The 25,622-nt window shown below is 18.0% G+C and overlaps 5 protein-coding genes across 6 annotated transcripts; 1 reads left to right on the top strand and 4 right to left on the bottom strand.

Moving 5' to 3' along the window:
- Positions 1-1,109: 1,109 nt before the first annotated feature.
- On the bottom strand, positions 1,110-2,981 carry LOC105736058 (uncharacterized). Its single transcript, XM_012489320.3, has 3 exons — positions 2,469-2,981; positions 2,100-2,283; positions 1,110-1,949 (listed from the first exon to the last, which is right to left on the bottom strand). The coding sequence occupies exons 1-2, from the start codon at positions 2,569-2,571 to the stop codon at positions 2,117-2,119; spliced, it is 270 nt and encodes an 89-aa protein (XP_012344774.1). The 5' UTR covers positions 2,572-2,981; the 3' UTR covers positions 1,110-1,949; positions 2,100-2,116.
- Positions 2,982-3,409: 428 nt separating this feature from the next.
- On the bottom strand, positions 3,410-5,632 carry LOC100867485 (dehydrogenase/reductase SDR family member 4). Its single transcript, XM_003695674.4, has 5 exons — positions 5,241-5,632; positions 4,514-4,691; positions 4,142-4,366; positions 3,830-3,964; positions 3,410-3,757 (listed from the first exon to the last, which is right to left on the bottom strand). Exons 1-5 carry the CDS (start codon positions 5,384-5,386, stop codon positions 3,590-3,592), a joined length of 852 nt encoding a protein of 283 aa, XP_003695722.2. The 5' UTR covers positions 5,387-5,632; the 3' UTR covers positions 3,410-3,589.
- Positions 5,633-9,033: 3,401 nt separating this feature from the next.
- LOC100867366 (uncharacterized) lies at positions 9,034-14,980 on the bottom strand. Its single transcript, XM_031917838.2, is given in 5 exon segments — positions 9,034-10,190; positions 11,411-11,953; positions 14,098-14,428; positions 14,676-14,826; positions 14,894-14,980. Coding segments are annotated over 4 exon segments (1,704 nt in total). The 5' UTR covers positions 14,808-14,826; positions 14,894-14,980; the 3' UTR covers positions 9,034-9,492.
- Positions 14,981-16,357: 1,377 nt separating this feature from the next.
- Cds (CDP-diacylglycerol synthase) lies at positions 16,358-22,946 on the bottom strand. Of its 2 annotated transcripts, XM_003695672.4 has the most exons (10): positions 22,383-22,946; positions 21,578-21,702; positions 21,365-21,461; positions 21,100-21,276; positions 20,295-20,497; positions 20,051-20,207; positions 19,815-19,967; positions 19,609-19,740; positions 19,416-19,550; positions 16,358-18,233 (listed from the first exon to the last, which is right to left on the bottom strand). In XM_003695672.4, the coding sequence occupies exons 1-10, from the start codon at positions 22,449-22,451 to the stop codon at positions 18,144-18,146; spliced, it is 1,338 nt and encodes a 445-aa protein (XP_003695720.1). In that variant the 5' UTR covers positions 22,452-22,946; the 3' UTR covers positions 16,358-18,143. The 2 variants fall into 2 exon arrangements, with proteins under 2 accessions (XP_003695720.1, XP_086771610.1); XM_086915484.1 differs by lacking the exon at positions 19,609-19,740.
- Positions 22,947-23,403: 457 nt separating this feature from the next.
- Positions 23,404-25,248, top strand: LOC100867017 (glucose-fructose oxidoreductase domain-containing protein 1). Its single transcript, XM_012489310.3, has 2 exons — positions 23,404-24,128; positions 24,198-25,248. Exons 1-2 carry the CDS (start codon positions 23,642-23,644, stop codon positions 24,869-24,871), a joined length of 1,161 nt encoding a protein of 386 aa, XP_012344764.1. The 5' UTR covers positions 23,404-23,641; the 3' UTR covers positions 24,872-25,248.
- The last annotated feature ends 374 nt before the right edge of the window (positions 25,249-25,622 follow it).

Below are 25,622 nucleotides of genomic sequence, written 5' to 3'. Positions count from 1 at the left end.
GAATTAATATAATTTTAATAATTAAAATTTATCTCGTTCAAAATTACAATTTAAACTATTTTTATATCTGCATTATTTTAATATTTTATTATAAGAATTTTAACATAGAACTTTATATAACTTATAAAGCTTTAATATAACTATATATATGTATAGTAAATAAACATAATACTGATATATTCATTCATATCTAATAATGTAAATTCATGTACAATTATTTATAATTCTACATTTTGCAGGTTTATAACAAATATATAAAAATATTTCAGATTTATGTGATGAAACATATAATCTTTATAATTTCTGTATCTCTTTATTATTTTATATGTATAATTATTCATGTAATGCTAATTAAAACACATTAATTAAAATTAATAAATATTAATTAATTTTAATATTAATAAATTACTAAATAATTAAGAATAATTCATTTTTTTTATTTAAAAAAAAGGCATTATTTATATATATATATATTTGTAATAATCTAATTTAATATACATATTTAATATAATAAGTATAAAAATAGTATATTAATAAATTATATAATAATAAGTTAATAAATTCTATAAAATAATATAAAATAATAATTTAAGTTAAAATGATAGAAAATAAATTATTATTAATTATGATACTAATATAGATATTGTATTAATAATGTTATTTGTTGTTCATAAACAAAAGAAAATTCAAATTAAAATAATTATTTATATTAATAATAACATGACTGTAAACAATAAAAATATATTTAAAATCTTTAAATGTTTCTAATATAACAGATATAAGTTTTAATTACTTAAGATATGTTTAAATTTGATAAAATATTAATTTTTTTATATTTTTTATTTTTTTAAGATGCAATTTTATTTTGTATTTAAAATGTTAGGAAAAAATAGATCTTAATTTAAAATTAATATCATGATATTGATAAATTTGGATATGAATATGATACAAATGTGTTTGTACGATACAAGATGCTTTAAATAAAATTGTATCAGAATATTCTAATTCTAAATCCATTAACAAATATAATATTAGCTATAAAAATATATTTTAAATTTGTTGTAACTTAAAACTTTTACATTATAGGAAAGGACAGATAATATTCATTCTTTTTATTTATTTTTATTTATCTTTTTTTCATACTTTTATTCATTTATATTAATACAAGAAAATGTTACATTTTAAATAGAATTTTATATGGATAAAAAGTATTTTAAATTATAGCATATGTTTTTAATAATAACAAAAAAAGGACATTTATTATGGAATACATGTCTAAAATTTTATATTTTACATATATGTATAGATATTGTTTAACAATAATATAATATCAATAATATAATTGAATATTTTTTATGAAAAATAGATCAAATCAAATAGATAAATCTATATTTAGTATAAATTTATAAATGATATTAAATACAGAAATAAAAAAAAAATAATTTTTTATATTATATATTTTATATTATGTATATTATGTAATTTTGAAATGATATTATTAAAACAAGAAATTGCTCAAAAATGTAATACTATATCAAACTAATATTGAATTAAATGACAATAAAATATGAGATTTTACTTCATCATTTATGATTATATATTTATGATTATATATTATTATTATTATATATTTAGTCAAATGAACCTAATATATTTCTAATTCAAAATTTTGATTTAGAAATTTTTATAGAATTCTAATATTAATATAATTAAATTATAATAAATATATAATTTAAACTATATATTATATATATATATATAATATATACATAATAAATATTAATGTATATTTTATAAGAAAATTTACATATAAATATTAATAGGAATGTTCCATTTTTAAATATTGGCACATTTTACTATTATATATATATTTTTATATATATTATACAATAGATATGTACTATTATATTGTTTTATTATTTAATATATTTACAATATATTATCATTATCTGAAATAATAAAAAATTTTTTAAATTTTATTATAATTTAAAATATTATAAAAATTTTAATATTTTAAATTATAGCATAAAAATATTAATAAAGTATATTAATATAATATATTGATAGAAAAATATGTAAATAGAGTATAAATTATATACCCGTCCAAAATAAAATATTATAAATTTGGTTTTACAGAACTCTGAAATTCTTGAAATTGTTTTCTTGCTTCACGATTAGATTGTAATAATTGAATCAATTCTGCACGAATATCGTCATTTTTTTGTTCGAGGTTATCCAATACTGAATTAAGCTGATCTAGTTGAGCATTTATAGCTTCAAATTCTAAAATTATAATATTAAAATATTTATATTTCAATTAATAAAATTATATTTATATATATTTTTTTTAATATAAAAATATAAAACATAAACTAAATATATTAAAAATGTACAAAAAAAAATTGAAATATTTAATAAAACATTTTTTCTATGTTATATATTTTTTTATGCAAAAATACTTTATTTACCAGCATCATTGCAATTTTCTTCATTTTCTTCCCATCCATTTTCATCACCTTCATGATTTTCTTTTGGTTTTACTGCGTTTTGAACCATATTTTTATCTGCCATTACCAATAGCCAATAACTACCATTTTCATTCAATATGTATCATATAGAGTGAACCAAGAATTATAAAAGAATTAAAATTATAATTTATTTTTTATCAATTATTTTTATTAAATTTTTTTCATGGAATATTTTTCAATCAATTTTTTTGATTTAATGAATTAATTTCATTAAATAAAGATAGAAAATAATGTGAGTTCTATATTATTTGCGAAATTATTATTTGTATTTATTTTGATGATTCTTGATTTTTGACTCTTTATATAACGTCTATAATTTATATATTTGTCAGTGTTTTTACAAAAGTTTTTTTTTTTTACAATTATATTATAAATATGTACTTAATAGTAGTCTTAAAGAAAAAAATCAGTATCGTCAAATTCGTGCTACAAATAAAATCGAAAAATTTCATGAAATTATATTCGGTTTCTAAAAATTTATTTTAATGAAGATAAAGAATACAAAATAGAAGATTCTCAAATCTAATTATTTTAAAATTATATACATATATAATTATAATAAATATTTTCATGATTTTTTATATATTTTCTTAATAAATAAATAGAATTTCAATTATAAAGAAATTTAAAAAAATTTCAATATAAATAATAATATAAATAAATTTAATTTTATTAATATAAAATAATAATATAAATAATATAATCTTATAATCATTATAATTGTAATTTAAAATAAATAATTTCATTTTTTTTATTATAATAATTCTTTATTGTAATTATATTATGCAATTATAAAATATAAAAATTATCTTACATCTAAATATATTCTAAAGTTAATATACTTCAAAAAAAAAATATTGTTAAATTATATTACGATAACATATCTTTCATTTTATATTTTTATTAGTTATCTTTTATATTTGTAATACATATTAATAAATATAATATATTTAAATTACAAAATTTCATTAAAAATATTAATATGTATTTCTAGCTTATAATTAACTTTTAATTTCATTACCAAATAATTTTTATGATGTATCAAACAATATAAAACATACTTAAAGTCTACATGTGAATCCACCAGCAGCAATAATAGTTTCACCACTAACATATAAAGCATCATCACTTGCTAAAAATGCAGCAATTCCTGCTACATCATCTACACTACCATATTTTTGCATTGGTATTTTTGATAATAATATTTCTTTTAAGTCACCTTCACGAAGCTATAAAGTATATTATATATTAATGTTATTAAATAATACAATATTTATAGAAAAAAATATGAATATACATACTATTTTTGAAAATTTAGTATTTATAATACCAGGAGCTATGCAATTGACTCTAATTCCTTCAGATACAAGACTTGTAGAAGCCATTTGTGTAAGTCCTAATAAAGCTGTTTTGCTAATGGCATATGCACCTAACAACTTTAATATTAATTTTCATATGTATTTTTATATGAATAAATAATATATATATCTTATATCTATGTATATATCTTATGTATAATAATTTATTATATATAAAAATTATATTAATGTATAAAATAAGAAATTATATAAAATAAAAGATGTATTATATTTATATATAGTATAGTTACTTACTTCCAATGGTGCATATGCTGCTATTGAAGATAAAAGTATTATTGATGCTGATTTGCTTTTTCTCAAAAATGGTAAAGAATCTTTCATTAAGAGAAATGTACTTTTAAGATTTATATCAAAAATTTTATCCCATAATGATTCTGATGTATCAAAAAGAGTACATGGATTTGGATTTGTGCCAGCACTTAATATTAAAATGTCTAAACTACCAAATTCTTGTATAGTCTAGAATATTATTATTATATAATTAATAAATTATATAATCTAAAATATTATTATTAAATTTTCTTTTTGCAAAAAAGTAGAATATGAAATTATAAAATTACAAAATATTGATATAAAATTTTAAAATATTTAAATAAATAAATTTACTCTTTCAAAAAGAGATTTTCTATCTTCATTTTTGCCAACATGACATATAGTACCATAAACATTTAAACCTTTAGATTTAAGTTGCTTTAAAGCTTGTTGTACATTTGATTCTTTACGGCTACTAATTACTACTTTAGCACCTTCTTCAGCTAAACGTTTTGCTATTGCAAAACCAATACTACAACAAATGAAAATAATTATTAAAAATAATTTATTAAATAATTTAATTATTAAATTTCAATTTAATAATTAAATTTATAATATTTTCAATATCTTTGAAGGATTAATTCTAGAAATCGAATAAACGAACGTGTAAAAATTTAATTTTTATTTCATGTTTCTAAAATGATATTATTTATAAAATGATAATATTTTAGTAACATATTACTTACATTTTTTTTAAATTTTTTTTTTTAAGAATCCTGATTAGATAATGTGATTTTGATACTGATAATTATTAATCAAAATGGCTTATAACTTAAGAAAAAAAAATTTTATATACTTTTATGTTTAAAATCGATCCTTTAGAGGTATTATGTATTATAGTAATGCATATAACAATATACTAAATTATATATATTGTTTACATTCGATTGATTTAATGAAAAAAAAAAAAAAGAAAAAAAAATTAGAATATATAATTTTTATGATAAGAAAATTATTATATTTTTTAATAATGATAAGAAAATTATATTTAATTTTTTAAATAAAAGTAAATATTACTTACCCACTTGTTGATGCCGTAACAATTGCTACTTTTTCTTCTAATCGTTTACATTTTATTTTTGTATTATTTCCGAAATTACGATTAATTTGTTGCCAGTTTCGATTTAATGAAGAACGTAGCATTGTAATAAAATAATTTAAAGTCATTTAAACTATAATTAATATAAAATATTATTTAATTAATAAAAGTAACTATGATATAAAATATTAAAAAATAACTATAAATAATTATATAACTAAATAAGCATCTATAAGTTTGTTTGAAGAAATGAATATAGATTATTGTCCACCTGATATAAATTTGCTGTGAACGAATATTATATAAATATGTTATATAAATATGAATTGAATATATAAAAATTTGATAGTACAAAACCTGTTTGGTAGGAGAATAACCGGTTATTTAAATTTGATATTATAAATTATAATAAATAAGCACTAATTATAGATATAAATTTAACCTATTATAAATATATATGTAAGTCGATTATATTTTTGTTCGCGTAGATTGTTTCATTTAACTAAATAAAATCCGCATTCCATTTATCAACAATATAATATTGTAAATATCTTCCAGACTGATGAAATTAAGAAGAAGAGAATGGAATTTTAAATATTTTAGTTTCAAATATTTATTAATTTTTGAAGTATTGATTAAAATCTTAAGAAAAAATTCTCAAATCGTAAATTTAAACAATTTTGAAACTTTAAAAACATGTAAAAAATATTTGAATATAACAAATATTTTTTTATGGATAAAAATTATATCGAATTATATTACAATAAATTATAACATTTAACATATTTTGATAAATATTACTTAAATTTATTTATTGTTCGACGGCATGTAATCAATGTTATCATTGCATCTTGATTAGCTTATGCGCTCCATTATTTCCTATGTATTTTTTAAAAATTCGTTGACAAAGCTATAATAAATATTTTTATAAATGTTGTTTGAAATTAAAAAATTCAGAAATTTTTAGTTAACGTATATTCCCATATATTATTTCCGGATATTTTTGTAGATATATTTATATTTGTAACAAAACAAAATTTTTTATGCTATTTTATAATTATTAAAATTGATTTTGATTAAGTTTTATAATTAAATTAATTTATTAATTAAATTTTCATATAAAAAAATTAAAAAAAATTGTAAAATTTTTATTTATAATTTTTTTCTAATTACATTTGATAAACAATTGATAAATTTTTTATTAAATGATATTCCTCATTAAAAGAAATAATTTTTGTTTAAAAATCTTTTCTTTATTTCTTATAGTTCGCAAATTATAACATAAAATATTGAAAGATGTATGAATTTTTAAAAGAAGATATAGGAATTTTATTTCTTTGAAAAAATTTGTAAAAAAAAATTGCATAGTACATATTTATGCATTTGTTTAATTTACTAATTAAAAATATCTTGTTAATCAATCTACCGAATAGCTTCATTAATAGCTCTTCATTAATCTTAGTTTGAAATTATGATGATTATAATTAATAATATATAAATATTATAAATTAATATTATAAAATTATAAATATTATAAATCATTTTAAGCAATTTCTTTTTTTGCACATAATTATCGATCGGCCTTAGTTTTGAGATATTTGCAAAAAATAATAATTATATTATACTATATGAAGAATTATACTATATATGTTGAATAACTATATTGAATTTCGTCTACTATTACGTATATTATTTTATATATGTAGCAGAGTGTGATAGATATGCTAGATGCAACCACATTTATATATAAAATATATCTCACACTTAATATCTATTGTTATCATTTTAATCGCTCAAAAATTATTTTATATTTTATGTTTGTATTTTGGGGATTTGAAAAAGAAATGTCTAAGTTTGCATGAATGTATATTAAATATAGTGGTATTAATTTTCACTTAATATATATTTCTATTATTTATTTTGGATATTAATTCCATATATTTTTTTTCATATATAAATAGATGGATTATAAATACAAATAAATTGACATCGCTATTGTATCATTGGCTTAGCAACAATATATTTGAAGGTCATTGGTAATAGAAAGAAGTAGGAAACTAGATTCATTAACATAATGTCAAACAATGATAATGATGTTTAAAATTCGAAAATGCTACGTATTATGAATAAAAAAAATAATTATATAATAAAAAAAATTAATTTTTTATAATTTTATTTTTATCTAATCAATGAGTATTGAAATTTTTTCGATTATAATGAATCCAAACGTAATATAAATCAGATTATTATTATATCTATCTATAATCATAATTATTATTATATAATGTATGCTATAGATTTTTTTATATATTTTTACTATATACATGATTACACAATCAAACATATCACTTAAATATAAATTATTTTTCTTTAAAAGTACTTTTATCAACTGCAAATAATACTTCTAATTAATTAGCAAATCAACTTAATTAAAAATCAAATCATTATTAATAACTATAGAAATTTGATTATCAATAAAATTAATTCGATTTATATTATTTTACACCTCATTTTAACTAAAAGCGCATTTCAAATAATTTTTTTAGACTAGATTTTTTACTACCAATATACTGGTTCTTCTATTATTAACCAAATTTATGTTTTTCTAGGACAAAAATACTCGAGTCTGTTTTTATACATTGTACAATTAATTGTATATATATATATATATAATTAATTATACATTGTACAATTAATTACATATACATATACAATTAAATTATATTGGGTATTTTAATACACTTTTTTCCACATATGTTTCTTAGATTTGTTCATATTCAGTTGAACACATAGTCAACGCTACCGTTGTAGTTTGACTTGGTTACGCGTTTCGTGATTGAATTTTTATTAATAATTTCGTTATTAATTTTTATTAATAACTCATTAACGAAGCCATAAGGAAAGTTTTTACAAAGAAAAATGTTGCTTGAAATTATTTGAAAAATTATTTTCACATTTTTGGGATACTTATAAATTCCATTTAAAATAGGAATAAAATATTGAGTATTGTTAATAAAAAATAATTTTTAATAAATAATAAACTGCATAAAATATATTACAGAACAAAATGTGAAGAACATATCAAAATTAATATTTAATTTTCGTTATTTTACTATAAATTTTTTAAATGTCTAAATATTTTTATGATGTTAAAAATAATTCTGATTTTATTTAATTTTTAATATTATGTGATATTAATAATATTATTTTGTTATAACAAATTAATTAAGTAAGTCATATTTGTAAAGTACAATAAATACTCTTTGAAGATTGAATTAAAAAAAACAAATTTAAATTTTTATAATTTAAATAAAAATTTAATTTTTATAAATTATACATATAATTTATAATATATATAAATAAATTATATATAAATAATTAATATTAATATTTATATAAATGTATATATATATTTTTTAAAATTAACAAAGATATATATATTGTTAAAATTAAGCATATATTAATATCTAAATATTTTTGTAAATAATATTATACAAATTAAAGTTAATAATTAATATAATTTTTATTAAATTTTAGAAAATATTTATAACGAAAATAAAATGTTAAATTAATTATAAATTAGAAAATAATATGATTTGAAATAATAAATAAATATATATGACTAGAATGAGATTTTTATTGAGAAATTTGCTAAATAAATTTAAATAAAATGATTTTTCCTATACATTTTTAAATAATACTAGAAAAAAAACTTATATCTTTTAAAATTTTGTAAGTATAGAAAACTTTTAATGTTTTTTTTAATAACATCTAATTACTTTGCAAATTTATTTATTCATAATTTTTCTATACAGCTTTCACAAGGCACCATTAAAGACAAGAGAATTCTTTTAAAATATGAATATTAACAATAATTATAACAATAATTATTCATTATGAAAATTATTATTCATTCGCGTGCACATATTCACACACAATGTATATATATAATCATTTTAAATATATATATATGTATATATTTAGGCGTCTATTCATTACTATATTACTATTAAGTGTTGACTAGTTATAATAAATCTATAGCGAGATATAATTTATTAATGGTAATGTTATTATTTAAATATATTAATGAAATAAATGTTTTTGTTTTTTTGAAATGTTTATATTATTTAAATTTATTAAAATCTTTATTAATATTTTTATATTATAGGATTGAAGAATCACTTATAAATGATTTTCAATTATTTCTATAAAATAATAAGAACTAAATAAAAAATTAAACATTTGTATATGGCAAGTCTACAAGTGAATTTAATTTTACAACTTGCACTTTTGATGTTAATATCTTTGTTGCTTCTATATCATATGAAGACCAATATGTTATTAATTCTGGAAATCCATCTTCATCAATACAATCAATTTTAATTGAACTAAAACGAGTACGTAAACTCAAATTTGGTTGGCAATCTGTATCTCGACATAATTGAATGATATCTGTTTGACTAACATTTCTAATTTGCACATCAGTATAATTTACAAAAACTATTAATACTCTTTCTATTAGTCTTCTTTCTGTAACAATAGATACTTTTTCTATATGTTCAGATGTTGAATTAATCCATTGCCAAAACTTAATGGCAAATCCCGATGTATAAGGTTTTCCAGACATAACCAGGAAAGCTGGTTTTGAAACGAAAGAATTAGGATTAACATGATCCCATATTATTATCGGTTGATTTCCATATTTTTGCAATGTTAGATTTACAGTAGCTTTACAAAATTCTCCTGGACATAGTCCTTTGTTTTCAATGGATAAATAGTGATATGGTGTAGGATTCCAGTTATTCTCTTCATTGAATTTTAAAGTCTTAAATCTTCGAAATATCATTGTTGATTTCATTATCAATTTTTTTTTATATTCTGATAATTTCATAATATGTAATAATCCTTTAATAGTCATAGTTTTAATCATATCTATAAAATAAAAAATAAAATAAATAAATTTAAAATAAAATATCAATTTTAATTGTTAATAATTATTTTACTTAAAATAAAATGTAAAATTTTTTATCATATTTGATATGTCATCATGATTTTTCATGAACATTTAATAATCTGAAGAAAATGTCGAATAAAAGTTAATCTTTAAATTTATTAAATTAATTTTTAATATGCTATATATTACAAATATTTTTTTCAATAAAAAATCAAATCCTCATTTTTTATATATTATTATATATTGTTGACTTCATATTGTAATATTCAAATGAATTCAGCTCCTTATACCATATTTTTGAGACAATCTTAAATTTAGAAATATAAAATCAATAAAGGGAAATAATATTATGGTAAATTATTTAATTTATACCAAATTAAATAAATTAATGATTATGTATTTATATTCAAGTACAATATTCTGTATAAAGTCATTTATAATTAGTAGCAGTATATTAATAGTAGTATCATATATAATTAGTAACATTTCATTCTGAGTTAATTCAAAATATAACAATTTACCACAATAACATTTCTTTTTACAGATTTCTTATTTCTAAATTCAAAGTCATTTCAAGTCATGATTTGAAGAATTATTAAATTGGTTTAACATTACATCGATAAAGCCAGAAATATACAAATCATATTTATCATGAAAAAAAATTTTTTTTTATTTAAAAATTAGTTTTTGAGAAAATTGAATTTAGAAATTTATTATTTATATGATTCCTTGATTGTAAATGTTTAATTTTCAATTTTTAAAAAACAAAAACATAAACAATAAAATTTTATTTTATACTTCCATATAAATAAAATAATCACATATCGATTTTATTTGTATCTAATTGGAAATTAGTTAATCATTTAAGTTTAAAAAATTGTTAAACTTGATTTACTTAAAAATCAGATCTTAATTAATAGAAAAATTATTATTTTTTTTTTAAATTATTTTCACAAGAATTACATATAATTGTATATGTATATGTATGTATATCCCATGTATTTTGGAATATTCTGTATACAGAAAATATATTAATATTTTTCATCTTACAATTGATTAACAATTAACAAAGAAATATCTATAATAATTGATTTAATTTTATAAACAAAATATTTTTAATAATTTTCTTTTTCAATATTTAAATTTTTATAATTAAATTATATTTGTATTTTACATTCATAATTAAATTTATACTTACTTTTTCCATTATTATTATAGCAAATGTAAGATATGGTATCATTAAAATAATTATTTATATCAATAGATGAACAATTTTTAGGCGAATATCGTCCTAAAAGATGACCAGTTGCACCAGATAAAAGAACAAGATTATTTTTTGTTGCTATTTCTATACTTAAAAAATCTTCTACTGTATCTGAATCAACATCTGATAAAATTAAAGGTAGTTTTTCAAATGTATGAATATTTGAACTCCAATGTATAGTTCCTGCAATAGGTTCAATACTAGCCAAGAGGCCTTGATTTCCAACTACTATACAATCTGGTTTTCCAGATCGATCTGTATCGACTGAAATACAATCAATTTCAGTAGGTAGTCGTTTTAAAGAAACCAACCATAATGGTAAACCACTATTTCCTTGTATTGACATTATTCCTCCTCCTTCTGCTGATATCTGACCTTGATCATTATTTGTATTATTTTCTCTATATTGTTGTCCACGAACCAGGAATATAAGATTTGATGGATTTCCATGTATAATGGAAATAGGACCATGTAACTCTGAAAATATGTAATCATGCATTAATTATTATATTACAACCTTGTAAATTTTTTATTAGAATAACATTAAAAATAATTTAAGAATAAAAATAATTTTAGAATAATCTCTATAATAAAAAAGGAGAATCTCCTTTTCTTAAAATATGTTATAAAAGATAAGCTAATTAATTAATTTTCAATTAAATACAAATGAAATAGATAGATACTTATTTTACATGTGAAAATATAGAATAAAATTTTAAATAATTTTTTCTTAAATTATTACATAATTTTCAAGATATTTGCAAAAAATAAAATATTATTATTATATTGAATTTCATTTTATATGTATATATGTAACAATATCCTTCGGATTCACAAAAATAAAATATAGAATAATCGGGCAATCCTATTTTATATTTGAAAAAAATTTGATCGATGCAATGATTTAGTTTGTTTAGTGTAATTAAATGATAATTCCATTCTTTCAAAAAATGTAACAATTAATTTGTTGGCAGATATTTTTTATGCAAGCCTTTATATTGTTAGAAATAATCAAGTCTTTTCGAAAAATTTTTTAGTTTATGTAGCTACAAAACAAAATTTAAAGCAAACAAAATGCTAACAAAATAATTCTAATAACATATTTCATGTAAACATATATATATATGTATATATATATATATATATATAGATATCGATAAATTGTATTATGTTAATGACTTCGATGAGAAAAATCTCAATCAGGAAAAAACTGTATATAAATCAGAATTTAAATAATTGTGAATTTTGACAATAAATAAATATCCTTAAAAGATTAATATAGATAATTAAATTAATGAATTCGTTTTAGAATAAATTATAATTTTTAAATAAAACCATATAATTTCGTATAAAAAAACAAAGAACACTTTGAAATCTTAAAATTGTCTTCATTTAGACAAATTTGATGGTCATTATAAGATGTTTTAAAATACAATAAGTTTTGTATGAAATATTTTTTTAAATAATTTGCATAATTTAGTTAAGATAAACTTAGTCAATTGACAGTTTATAAGCCATATTCTTCTCATTTCTCATTTCCTCACTATACTTTTGAAGGAAATAGACTAGAACTAATTCTATATCAAGTCTAAATAATTAGCAACTCAATGCAATTTTTGTTTCCATTTTTAAATCTTTTATTGTACTCTTACAAAATGTAGAATCTATATTATTGTATATTCCAGAGAAATTATCCAGATCTATATTATTATTATATATATATATTTTTTACATAAGGCAAAACATTAAAGGAAATATAAGAAAAGATGAAATGATTAATAACAAAGAAATTAACATATTGATAATGAAACTTAAGCGAAAAAAAAATCTAGATAAATAGATTAAAATATAATAAATTAAATAGAAAATAAAATATTAAAATAAAATACTAAAATATTAAAATAAATCATATGTTAATGCATATATTATATAGTATTACACATTATTATTATATATTATATTATTACATACATTAATTATATTGTTATAAATACATACAGATAATATAAGTAAACAAAATTCAATGTATAATAACAATCATTTTTTGCATCTTGAAAGCCAAAACTGAATAGCAGTTATACATAGAGAAAAGTTATTCATAATTTTATATGATATTCAAATCTTCAAAATTTATAATATTTCAAATCACAAAATTATACAGAGTTTCCTTTTCTTTCTAATTAAATAGCAATATTAATATTTTTATATATATATATTATATATAATAAGGATGTAATAATTTTTTAATTTAATTTTTAATATTAATAAAAATAGTTATTATTATTATTATTATATTGAATTTTCTGTATTTTATTAATATATTTTCATTAATATTTTGTAATATTAATGTTTATTTATATCATCAATAATAAAAAATATCTATTTAATAAATGCAAAAAAAATTAACAAAAATATATTTTTTAAAATTTCTTTGAAATCTTATTTTATTGATAAACTAAAGCTTTTAAAAAAAATTAGAACAATATTATATTCATAATAAACTTATCAAAATTTAATATTACTAAATTTAATATCATTAAACCAAGTTTTTATTTAATATAAAAATTTTTATCTATATTATTTATATTTTATATTTTATTTATCTTTATATTTTAACTTACCTATTCCTTGTAAAGTTTTATCCCAAGATATAGATGACTGAGGATCATTTATTGAAGGGCATACCATTGAATTATCACATGGTAAAACATATAGAAATATAATTATTGTTACGACACATAATAATATAGAAGCAACCAAACACAATCGTCATAAGAGAGACATATCATGTCTTTTCCATAAATCATTTTGATTATTGCCTTCAACAACCATTATAGGTATATCATCTCTATAATATTTCAACATATTTTGTCCATTTTTTGTACGATTTTCTAAGTTCCGTGTTTCATCCAATGGATAATATACTCCATTTTCAAGGATAATAGTTGATTGCTGTAATTTTTATGTGAATTTTTATTACATGTTTTTAATTTTTAATTAATATTTTATATTATTTATAAAATTTGTAATGCTATATAAAACTATAATTGTACATCTTTTTATTTTATATTAATAATATAATGGTTATTAAAAAAATATAATATTAAAGATAAAAATATTCAAATATATCGATTCTTATTTTTCATTTACTTATATTTCTAATTTATAAGTATACAAAAAAAAATGAATTTTATTATACCAATTGCGTATCATCGACATGATCTTTTGAAATTTCATTTGGTTGTGCCAAATCTTCTTCATCTTCAGTATCAGTATTGCTTATATTTTGCGGTAAAGGTGTATAACCCTTTCCAATGTGATGATCAGACATGTTAAATTCATATAAAACACTAGAAATTTAAATTCAATTGAATATTTATATATATATATATATATATATATAATATATATACATACATATACACATATATATAAATATACGTATATTATACGTATTTATTTTATTATCGTAATACCATTGACTATAAAACATTGATAGAGACTGAACATAATCGAAAAATCATAATTGATATATCGATACTTTTATACTTATATCACGTATCGAAATTTTTAAGAAAATTTTAAATTTTAAATATTTTTATTATATTTTAGAAGGATTTATAATTTATAATTTTTCATGGAAGCAATTTTTCATAGAAAAAATTGAATATAGAACATCTTAGATATCAAGACTAGATATTTTTAAATATTTAACAATAATTTCTATAAAAATGATATGTTATCAATAATTTTTATATAAAAAGCAATGTGTAATATCTCGAAATTTAAAAAAATATCTAAACTAAAATTTTATATTTGGATTCTTGAAATTTTATATCGATTGATCCTAAATCCTTTTGAACTTCATTCGAAGTATATAATTAAAATATTTATCTTAATTTATAAAAATATAGTAGAATTTTGGAAACAAAATATAACAATCGACAAATTGATGAAATTTATTATAGATATTAATAATAAATAAATTCGGAACTAAATTTAATAATTTTTTTCATTATATGATTTAACACGATATTATTTAAATATTGCATTTATCATATATGTATATCATTGGTAAATAATATTTTTTATTTGATGAATTTCAGTACACATTTTATTTTATATTACAGATTATTTATAAATTATTATAATGAATATTTATAAATTAATTTATAAATTATAATATATTATTAGTTAATTTAAATATAGATTTGTTATTACGTTCCTATGTTATAATCCATTTATAATTTTAAATTTTATAATGATAAAACGATACGCTTTTATTTTAATGTATGTATATGAACAATATGAATATCATTAATGTGATCTATAAATTTTAATAATCCAAAAATCTATTATATAAAGAATAAACGAAGAATAAAATTATAGATTATATAGAATATAATTATAGATTATTAAATTATAAATTATAGAGCAAAAAAGAAGATAAATTTTTGAGAACGAGATACTTCTTATAATTAGACAGTAGTCAATAAATTGAACATTCTATTAATAAAAGTTTTGTCAATTGATTGTTCTATTAATAAAAGTTCTAATAATCAAAATTTTATAAATTTTTAATTTATCTCAAATATATATAATTTAAATCTTCAATTAGTATAATTAATGTTGAGAATTAGATCATATTATTACAATTAATATATTTTTTTTCATATCTATATATTTCATATTTTTCTTGTTAAATTATTCTACTACTAAATTTATAAATTTAGATGCATTAAGTTATAAATTTTTATTTTTTTCATTAAAAAATATTTTGCATAGTTTTATTTACATTTTAATATATATGCAAAAAAAAAATATGTCATATTAAAAATTAATATAAATATTGGATTTAATAAAATAAAATATAAGATGCAATAACATTTTCAAGAAATTTATTTTCTCGTATATATATATATATATAATATATGTTATATATTATATATATTTAAATTTAAGTCACTTTTAATTAAGAATTTATAATTACAATAACATATATATCTATTATTTCACAAAATTTTTTTCTCTATATATAATTATCTTATTATGCTCTCTATTAAATAAATATACTTGCATTTATGTTTACTTTTATTTTTTATACATAAATTTCTTTAACATTATATCTTTCAATATTGAAACAATATATAAGTAACATTTAACAATAAAAGAAAGTATAAGTATTTAATTAGAGTTAGGTACATTGTATAATTTTTTTTATAAAGTATATAAATTATGTAATATATGTAAAATATAATATAAGCTTTCAATTGGAAATGTAATGTAATCATATTACAATGTTACTAGTTGTGCCATATTGATATTTTTCATATATAAATATAAATTACTTATTTCTATGAACAATTGGCACAATTTTAATTATACTATAAAATAATTTTAATTTAAATATAATATTTTGTAAAATATGTATATTTTAAGTAAATCAAAATTTTATAATTACATTCTATTTATATATTATTATTCACATAAAAAAAGTATTTAAGAAAAAATAATAAAAAAATTTTTATTGTGAAAAACAATTACATTTCCATTTAATTTTTATTTCCAATATAAATAAATTCCAATAAAATTAAAGATAAATAGAAATTTTCTATTTATCTTTTATTTTTGAATATAATTAAAATAGTTTTATTTAAGTTCAGTGCCATGATATTTAATAATTATTCAATAATGAAAATATCAAATAATTTGATAATAAAATACAATAATATATTATATTTTATATTTTTCAAAGAAAATGTTTAATTAATATTAAAAAATGTCAGAAATGTTTATATTCTTCAAAATGTAAATGATAACATGGCACTGATTACAATAAAAATATTAAAATTTATTGTGATTTATTATCAAATAATTAATACATATTAATTATAAACAGATTAATACATATATAATCAATAACAATTTAAAGAAATATTTTTACATAAAAAATAATGCATTTGAAAATTCAAATAATTAAAGTATTAAACACAAAATAATCTCACATTGTATGGATGAAATAATATTTATGAAAAAAATTTAAATACATTAATAGAATAATTAAATGCAATCTGAATAAATAAAGATTAAAAAATATATAAGTATATTGAGATCTCTGATTGATTTAATATATATTTAAATTTGGATAAATATTTATATGAAAATTTTTTTGATCATTTTTCATTTGTTGAAAATTGATAAATCCATTATTATCTTATAATTTATTGAAAAAAAGTATTAAAAAAATATTTGATAAATGTTTCAAATATTTATAACAAACTGGAGTTATTTTTTAAAATACAATGTATGCATGATATTCTTTGGTTTAATTATTATAAAAAAAATGTGTAGTTAAATTTTTATCATCATCACAGTTTAATAAAAATTTTTGGTAAAAAATGGACTGTTTGGTGTGGAATGCAAAAAAACTACAAATGTTTAATTTTTCTTAATTTCTAGTTATAAAATAAACTTTATCATCATAATTTAGTATACTTTATAATTAATATTACTATATGTTTATATGTATTGTATTTAATATTGTTAATGCTATTGTATAAACGTACATTGCACATTCAAATAAATGTTAGAAATAATATTTCTAACACTTTCTGCTATTTTAAAATAATTCCATTGATTATTAATAATCATCATTAATATTAGAACATCAATAAATATTTAACAAACCTCTGTTTTCTAGTGAATCCTTTAATGTTTGAAACAATTGTAATTGTTGTTCTGGTTTTAAGCTATAAACCTGTGCATAAAATAATTTCATACATAATATGCATAATTAAAAATAAATTTTTTTTTTAGAATTAAAAAAATTATTATTTAAAGAATTAAAAAATGATCCTCACATTTTGATAATTTTTGAATATACATATATACATATATATTTATATACATATGATTGTGTGTGTAAGCAAGCATAACTGATCAATAATTATATGTATAGCAAAAGTTTTCGTAAATGTTAAGTTTTATTAAAAAAAAATTACCAAAATCAGCAAAAATTCTCTTATTTCAAATAATTATAAAAAATATTTTATAACATTAATTATTTTAATCAATATTAATATTAATAATTTAATATAAAATGAAACTAGTATGATAAGTAGAAATGTGATTAAATATATTACAAATTCATGAAATATCTTATTTATATCTTATTACTATAAATATAGTAATATATCATAGTTTACGCTATTATTATTTTGTAAAAATAAACTGAACACATAAAGCAAAAAAATTATTTTATGATAGTAATAATTATTGCATAATTATTGCAAAACCATAAAACATTTTTATAAAATGAAAATATTTTAACTTAAAATTTATTATGAAAGACAAGTAACACATGAAACAATATTCTACTGTTCATGTTTTTTTTGTTTTTCATGTAATAAATTTTACAAACTTTAAGTTAAAATATCTTCTAACGATTTTTTTTTGAGAAGTAGATTAATATTTTTTAGAGAATATTAAATTATATTAATTGGCATAATAAAAAATATGATTTCATTTAAAAAAATGTTAATGAATTTCATATGTTTTTCTATGCATCTATTTATAAAAAATCATATACAAAAAAAATTAGTAATATTATAACATGTGAAAATGATAATATTTAATAAGCTATCCTCTACATATTATAATCTATATATATATATATATATATATATATATATATATATATATATGTTTAAAAAATTGAATATATATATATATATATATATATATGTATAAATTAACTATATATCCAATTTTATAAATATATTTATATTTAATGTAATTAAAATGTTCAAAAAATAATGTAAAATATTAATTACATTGATATAATAATTCAAGTATGATTTTTAAATAATTTTAATTACATATTATTTATCTATAAAATTATTAAATAAATGATAAATGATAAAAAATTTATTATATTTACCTGTTGCAAAAGTTTTTGAGGTGAAGCAGTTTGAATAAATGAAGATATATAGACATTTACAAATGTTGCCATTAAATACTGACAATCAAATCTATCCATTATTCCTCCATGACCAGGAATAACATCTCCAAAGTCCTTTAATTATATAAAATAATATTATTAAATTTTTTATTGTGGATAATAATTTAGTTACCTTAATTTTAAATGCTCTCTTAAAACCACTAGCAAAGAAGCCTCCAAATGGTCCGATTACAGAACTAAATACTGACATTGATAATGAATGAAGTAAAAATGGATACAAAGTTATAGTCGATTTTCCACTAAACTGTACAAAAAATTATTAATTTTTACATATTTATATTATATTATTTCAAGATTATTATTTGATTAATATATTACCATTTTAAATATAACTTGTAAACTATTAGGCAAAGTATATTCTTGAGGTTGAAATAAAGTAGATGGTTCACAATCCATAGTCATTCGTCCCAAAGTTTCACTATATTCAATAGGACAAACAAAGTAACGATACTGACACATAATATATGAAATCTGAAATATATTTTATATAGATATTTATGTTTAAAAAATTGAATAATATATAATGTTTAATTTAAAAAAATTAATAAATTTACCAATAAGCCAAGCAAAACTGTTGAAATACCACCACCTATGAAACCTTCCCAAGTTTTTTTTGGTGATAATTTTATTAACGGTGTTTTACCAAAAAAGAAACCAAACATATATGCCATTACATCATTTATCACTATCATACTAACTGGAACAATGAACCTGTATCAGATAAATATTTAATTACATTAAATATTATCATAAAATAAATAAGTTATGAAAAAAATATTAATTTATATAAAAATTTACCATATCAAGCCTTCAAAAATATTTTTAATTATAAGATAACTTTGTGTCACAACAATAAGTAGAGCAACATGAGTCCAAGCAAATAGAGAAAATTGTTTCATATAATATTTTTTTACAAGTGACAGTACAAACCATACAAAACCAACAATGTACAGACAAAATGAAATAAAACGATGATATGTAACAAGTACACGTAGATATTCCTATAAATAAAAAAAAATATTATTAATTTTCAATTTAAATATGAAGAAATATAGAATTAATTTTATACATATATATCAGATTATAAATATTACATACAAATATAATAAATAATAAATAATAAAGTAAAATTTATGTGTGTCTGTGTATATTATATATATTATTTATATATATTATTATATATATAATTTAATTAAAATTATATATATATATATATATTCGGATACACATAAACTTTATTTTATTATTTATTATATTGTATTTGTAAATAATATTTATAATCTGAAATAACATTAGTTTGATACAAATTTTTTGCATAATTAATTTAACATTAAAACAAATGGGAAACCTTATAAAAGAGAATTAGAAACCATATAAAAGATATACAATACTTTAAGAAGCTTTATTTATTGATTTCATATCAATAAATAAATTAATAATGTATATATAATTTATGTACATATAATTTTTAATTAAATTTAATTATATCCTGATATAATAAATGATATAATAAAATATATCTTAATATTAATTACAAAACATTAATCAAAAATATTATATCAATTAATTAATTTTATTATACATCAAAATTATTTAAACTTACTGTACGATTAATTACTACAGCAAAATAATCCATTAAATTTTCTCCATAAAAGAAGTAATTGGAAGTAATCAGAAAATACCACGATAAAGATCTGAACCATGGTAAACCATGAATTCTATAAACTGCATATCCAATATTAATGATTTCTTGGAAACACTTTACTTGTACAATCAATGTCTGAAAAAAATATTTCATAAAACAAACCAAGAAAAATTACTTTTATAATTAAATATATATATTTATAATATTAATATGTAAAACTTACTGTAGCCATCAAAGCTAATGGTCCAATATAAATGATACCACAAAAACCAGCAATCATAAACAAGGTAAAAATACTTCTAATTACCCAATTCTTCCAGCTATAAAAATTATTTTTAATACTTATTATTAGTTTATTTTTTAATATTAGTTTATTATTAGTTTATTTTTAATACTTGTTATATTTTTTTATAAGTATTATTTTCAAAAATTATACCGATCAGATAAGCCTGAAAGTATTGAATCTAAAATATGTGGAGTATGATCTGTTCCTTGTGGTAAAGTTTTAGCCAATTCTTCAACTTCTAGCTTTGCATCATCTTCAGATTCCACATCTTCTTTCTATAATGTATAATCCAAACTACTTGTTAATAATTATGTAAAAATAATTAATTGGAAAAGATCTATATTATATTATTTCAATAAGTTCTTGAATTCAATAAAAAATTATAATTATTTATAATTCCATGAGAAGAATAATATTTTAAGTCATTAAAAAAAAATTAATATAAATTTTTTTATAGTTATTAATATTTATAGAGTTTTAAATTAATAAAATTAAAAATCACTATATTTTTTAAAATACATATATTTACTTTTATAATTATATAATCAGAATATAATATAAAAACATAATTAGTATATATAAAAAGTTTCATATATATTAAGAGATTAATATATGTGTAATAACAGAAATCCAAGAAATAATTATATATAAAACACTTATAAATATATTGTAAATATAATAGTAATATGGTAATTTAATTTAATCATATATGTAATGATTTAATATTAATAGCTGTCATTCATTAATTTATTATATATTTATAAATAATTTATATAATGACTGACAATTATTATATATATATATATATATATATATATATATATATGTACATATACATATAATATAAAAGGTCAATTCTAAATCAATCAAACTTAATAACTTAATAAAGATATTTAAAAATTCAAAGAAGAATAGCAGTACTGAAAATTTCGAAAAACAAAAAATATGTATTTACCTGATCATCACTGACATCCCGCGTTTCTGCTGATGTATCCCCAATTATTCTCTTACGAATTTCCGACATACTTTAAAGATTTATATTACTATACAAAAACTTAAAATAATAAAATATTATTATGATTTTTGATTTGTATAACTTTGTTGCATATTTACATATTTAAATATTTGATTAAATAGAGCGGATATGACAGACAACCACATATCATATTTGCGCAAATGAAACTGACAGACTAGGATGCCGTATGAATTCTCATATTGAGAATAGTGGGGAAAATTAAGAAATGGGGGAAGAAATAACGGGTATCCTATTGTATCACATTGTTAAAATTTAGAATTAAATTAGTTTAAAAACACGAGAACAGTTAGCTTAGCTTGATTTTGATTTTTTGAACATTTTAAATTCGCGTTTAATAATGATTATTGTTATGATTAAAAACATTTATGGATTTTTCATTATTATTTTTAGTTATATTTTTAGCTAACCTAACCCTAAAATAATGAAGTACAATAGAACACCCGTTATATCTTCCTTTACCTCTATTTGACTATAATATGAGTCATGATGATAACTATACCAATTTCCCCCAATATTCTTAATGTGGAAATTTGTGCGGCAACCTTGCTGATTGACATAGAATATAATCATCGTTGATGTTCGGTTTGGATCGAGTTTCTTCGGAAAATCAATAATAGAAAGAAGTATAAATGAAATCTAATGTTTTGTTCACAATATCTTTTAAAAAGGTCTGTTCATATTGTATATAAAAAAAAATATATTATTTTTTATAAGAATTTAATAAAAAAATATTTTTATAACGGATATTATATCACATGTAATTATTCAATTGTTTTGTTAATAATAAAAATAAATTTTAATTTGTTATCAATAAAAATATTTAATTCTCAATGATCATATCTTTAGTTTCTTTATTTGTTAATTTACTTTAACATGATTTCTATTTAATTTTTCATTTAAATAAAGATTTTCTAATAATATATATAGACAAATGATATTTATAAATGAAACATATGCAATACCAACTTTAAAATGTGAATCATATAGTATATTTGTTATAATGTAATAGTTGTAGAATTTCTTCGCGCTAAATTAAAGAATAATATATATTATAAGAAAAAAAACATAAAATTAATATTGTTTTAAAATTTAAATTTAAAAAAATTAACATCGTTAATATTTTTTACTATAATTTAAGTTATAAAAATATACAAAATATAAAAAATTAACAATACAGTATGACATTACCTGGAATTGGAGTGTTTGGTACAGGAAGTATTGTTAGAATAATAATTCCCTTTTTAAGAGAAAAAGGTTTTAGAATTGAAGCTATATGGGGACGTACATTAGCAGAAGTGTCAGAAGTTGCAACTGATCTTGAAATACCATTTCATACTAGTCGAATTGATGATGTACTTCTTAGAAAAGATGTTGATTTAATTTTTATTATGTGCTCACCTAGTTTGCATGCACAAATTGCAGTCAAAGCATTAGGAATAGGAAAACATGTTGTATGTGACAAACCTGCTGGTTTAAGTCAAAGTGAAGCCTTAAAAATGGTACGAGCTGCACAATATTATCCTTCCTTAATAAGTATTGTTAATCATAGTTTAAGATTTTTACCAGCATTTGTTCATATGAAGAAAGTTTTGGAAGAGGGATATTTAAAAGGTCCTGTAAATGTTATAGAAGTTAGAGTACACATGGGTAGTTTGTTACATAATGGTTAGAATATTATTTAATATAACAAATTATTAAAATATTTATCAATTATAATTTTGTTTATTATTATAGGATATGATTGGTTGTGTGATGATATAATGGGGGGAGGAATTTTAGCTTTAGTTGGAAGTCATGTAATTGATTTAATCTTTCATTTAATTGGTCAACGTGCTTCAAGAGTACATGCTGTAGTTCGAACTTTCACTCAAACTACAAAACATATAAGTGGAATTAGGCATGTAACATCACCAGATTTTTGTAGTTTTCAAATGGAATTGAATGGTGGTACATTGGTAACAACAACATTAAGTAATCATTTACAAGGTCAACTTTCTCAAGAAGTATTAATATGTGGAGGAGGTAATCATCTTCTTGCACGTGGTGGAGATTTATATGGTTGTTGTAATGGACAAGAAGAAATATTATATCATGATACAGATGATTTACATGATATATCATTTCCTATTGCTGACTCCATTCCAAGACCATATATCAAAGGATTAAGGAAAATGATTGCTGCACTTAGAGAAGCTTTCCAATCTGTTGAAGATAAAAAAGGTTGGATAAAAGAACCAGTATTTTCTGCATCATCTTTTGAAGATGGTTTATATGTACAAGCAGTTATTGATGCTTTACGACAAAGTAATAAACGACGAGAATGGGTAAAAGTTAATATTTTAACAGAAGAACCAGATCCAAATCCTTTATTAAGTGCAGCTGTTAGAGCTACAGCTATATCTATATAAAATAAATTATTTTATATTAATAAAGAATATAATAATAGAGGAATGAACAAAATTGTGAGTGTAACATTTCATAAATATATTATTTGCAAGATAGCTTCAAAAGCATTTTAAAACAAATCATAATATACATTTTAATTAAATATTTCATTTAGTACAAAAATACAAAATTTATGTTTTATAATATAAATATGTTGTGTATATATAAATATATATATTTAAGAATTATTATATTATTATTTGTATTTCTGTCAAAATATCTAACTTGAATTTTATGAATAATACTTATAAAGAATAATACTTATATATATTTATATTTGTTTAATTAAATAATATAAAAAAATACATTTTATTGTAAATAAATTTTTATTTTTTACTAATTTATTGTGTTTTAGGTTTATAAATTTTTTATTATATATTTATATATTTATTCAATATAATAAATAATATATAATTTGTAGAAAAAATATAAAATTTATTATTTCATTAATCACTTTCTTTTGATTTAAAAATAGATATAATATAATTATAAATATTTTTTATACATTATACATTATACGTTATATAAATTTTTATACGTAATAATAATGATTTATTTATTTATCATATTTTTTAATATTTTATATTATTTATTTCTATGAAAATATATTTATAAAGATTATCATTATTTATGTAAGAAAAATTATTTAAGTTATATCAAATAAAACTTTTTATTTTAAAATTCTTTGGAATTATTTAAATATTAAGTAATATA

This window comes from Apis florea, unplaced genomic scaffold (assembly GCF_048593485.1).
Source record: "Apis florea isolate Af1SG1 unplaced genomic scaffold, ASM4859348v1 contig_3785_pilon, whole genome shotgun sequence".
NCBI lineage: Eukaryota > Metazoa > Arthropoda > Insecta > Hymenoptera > Apidae > Apis > Apis florea.
This window is presented reverse-complemented; position numbering and strand designations above follow the sequence as displayed.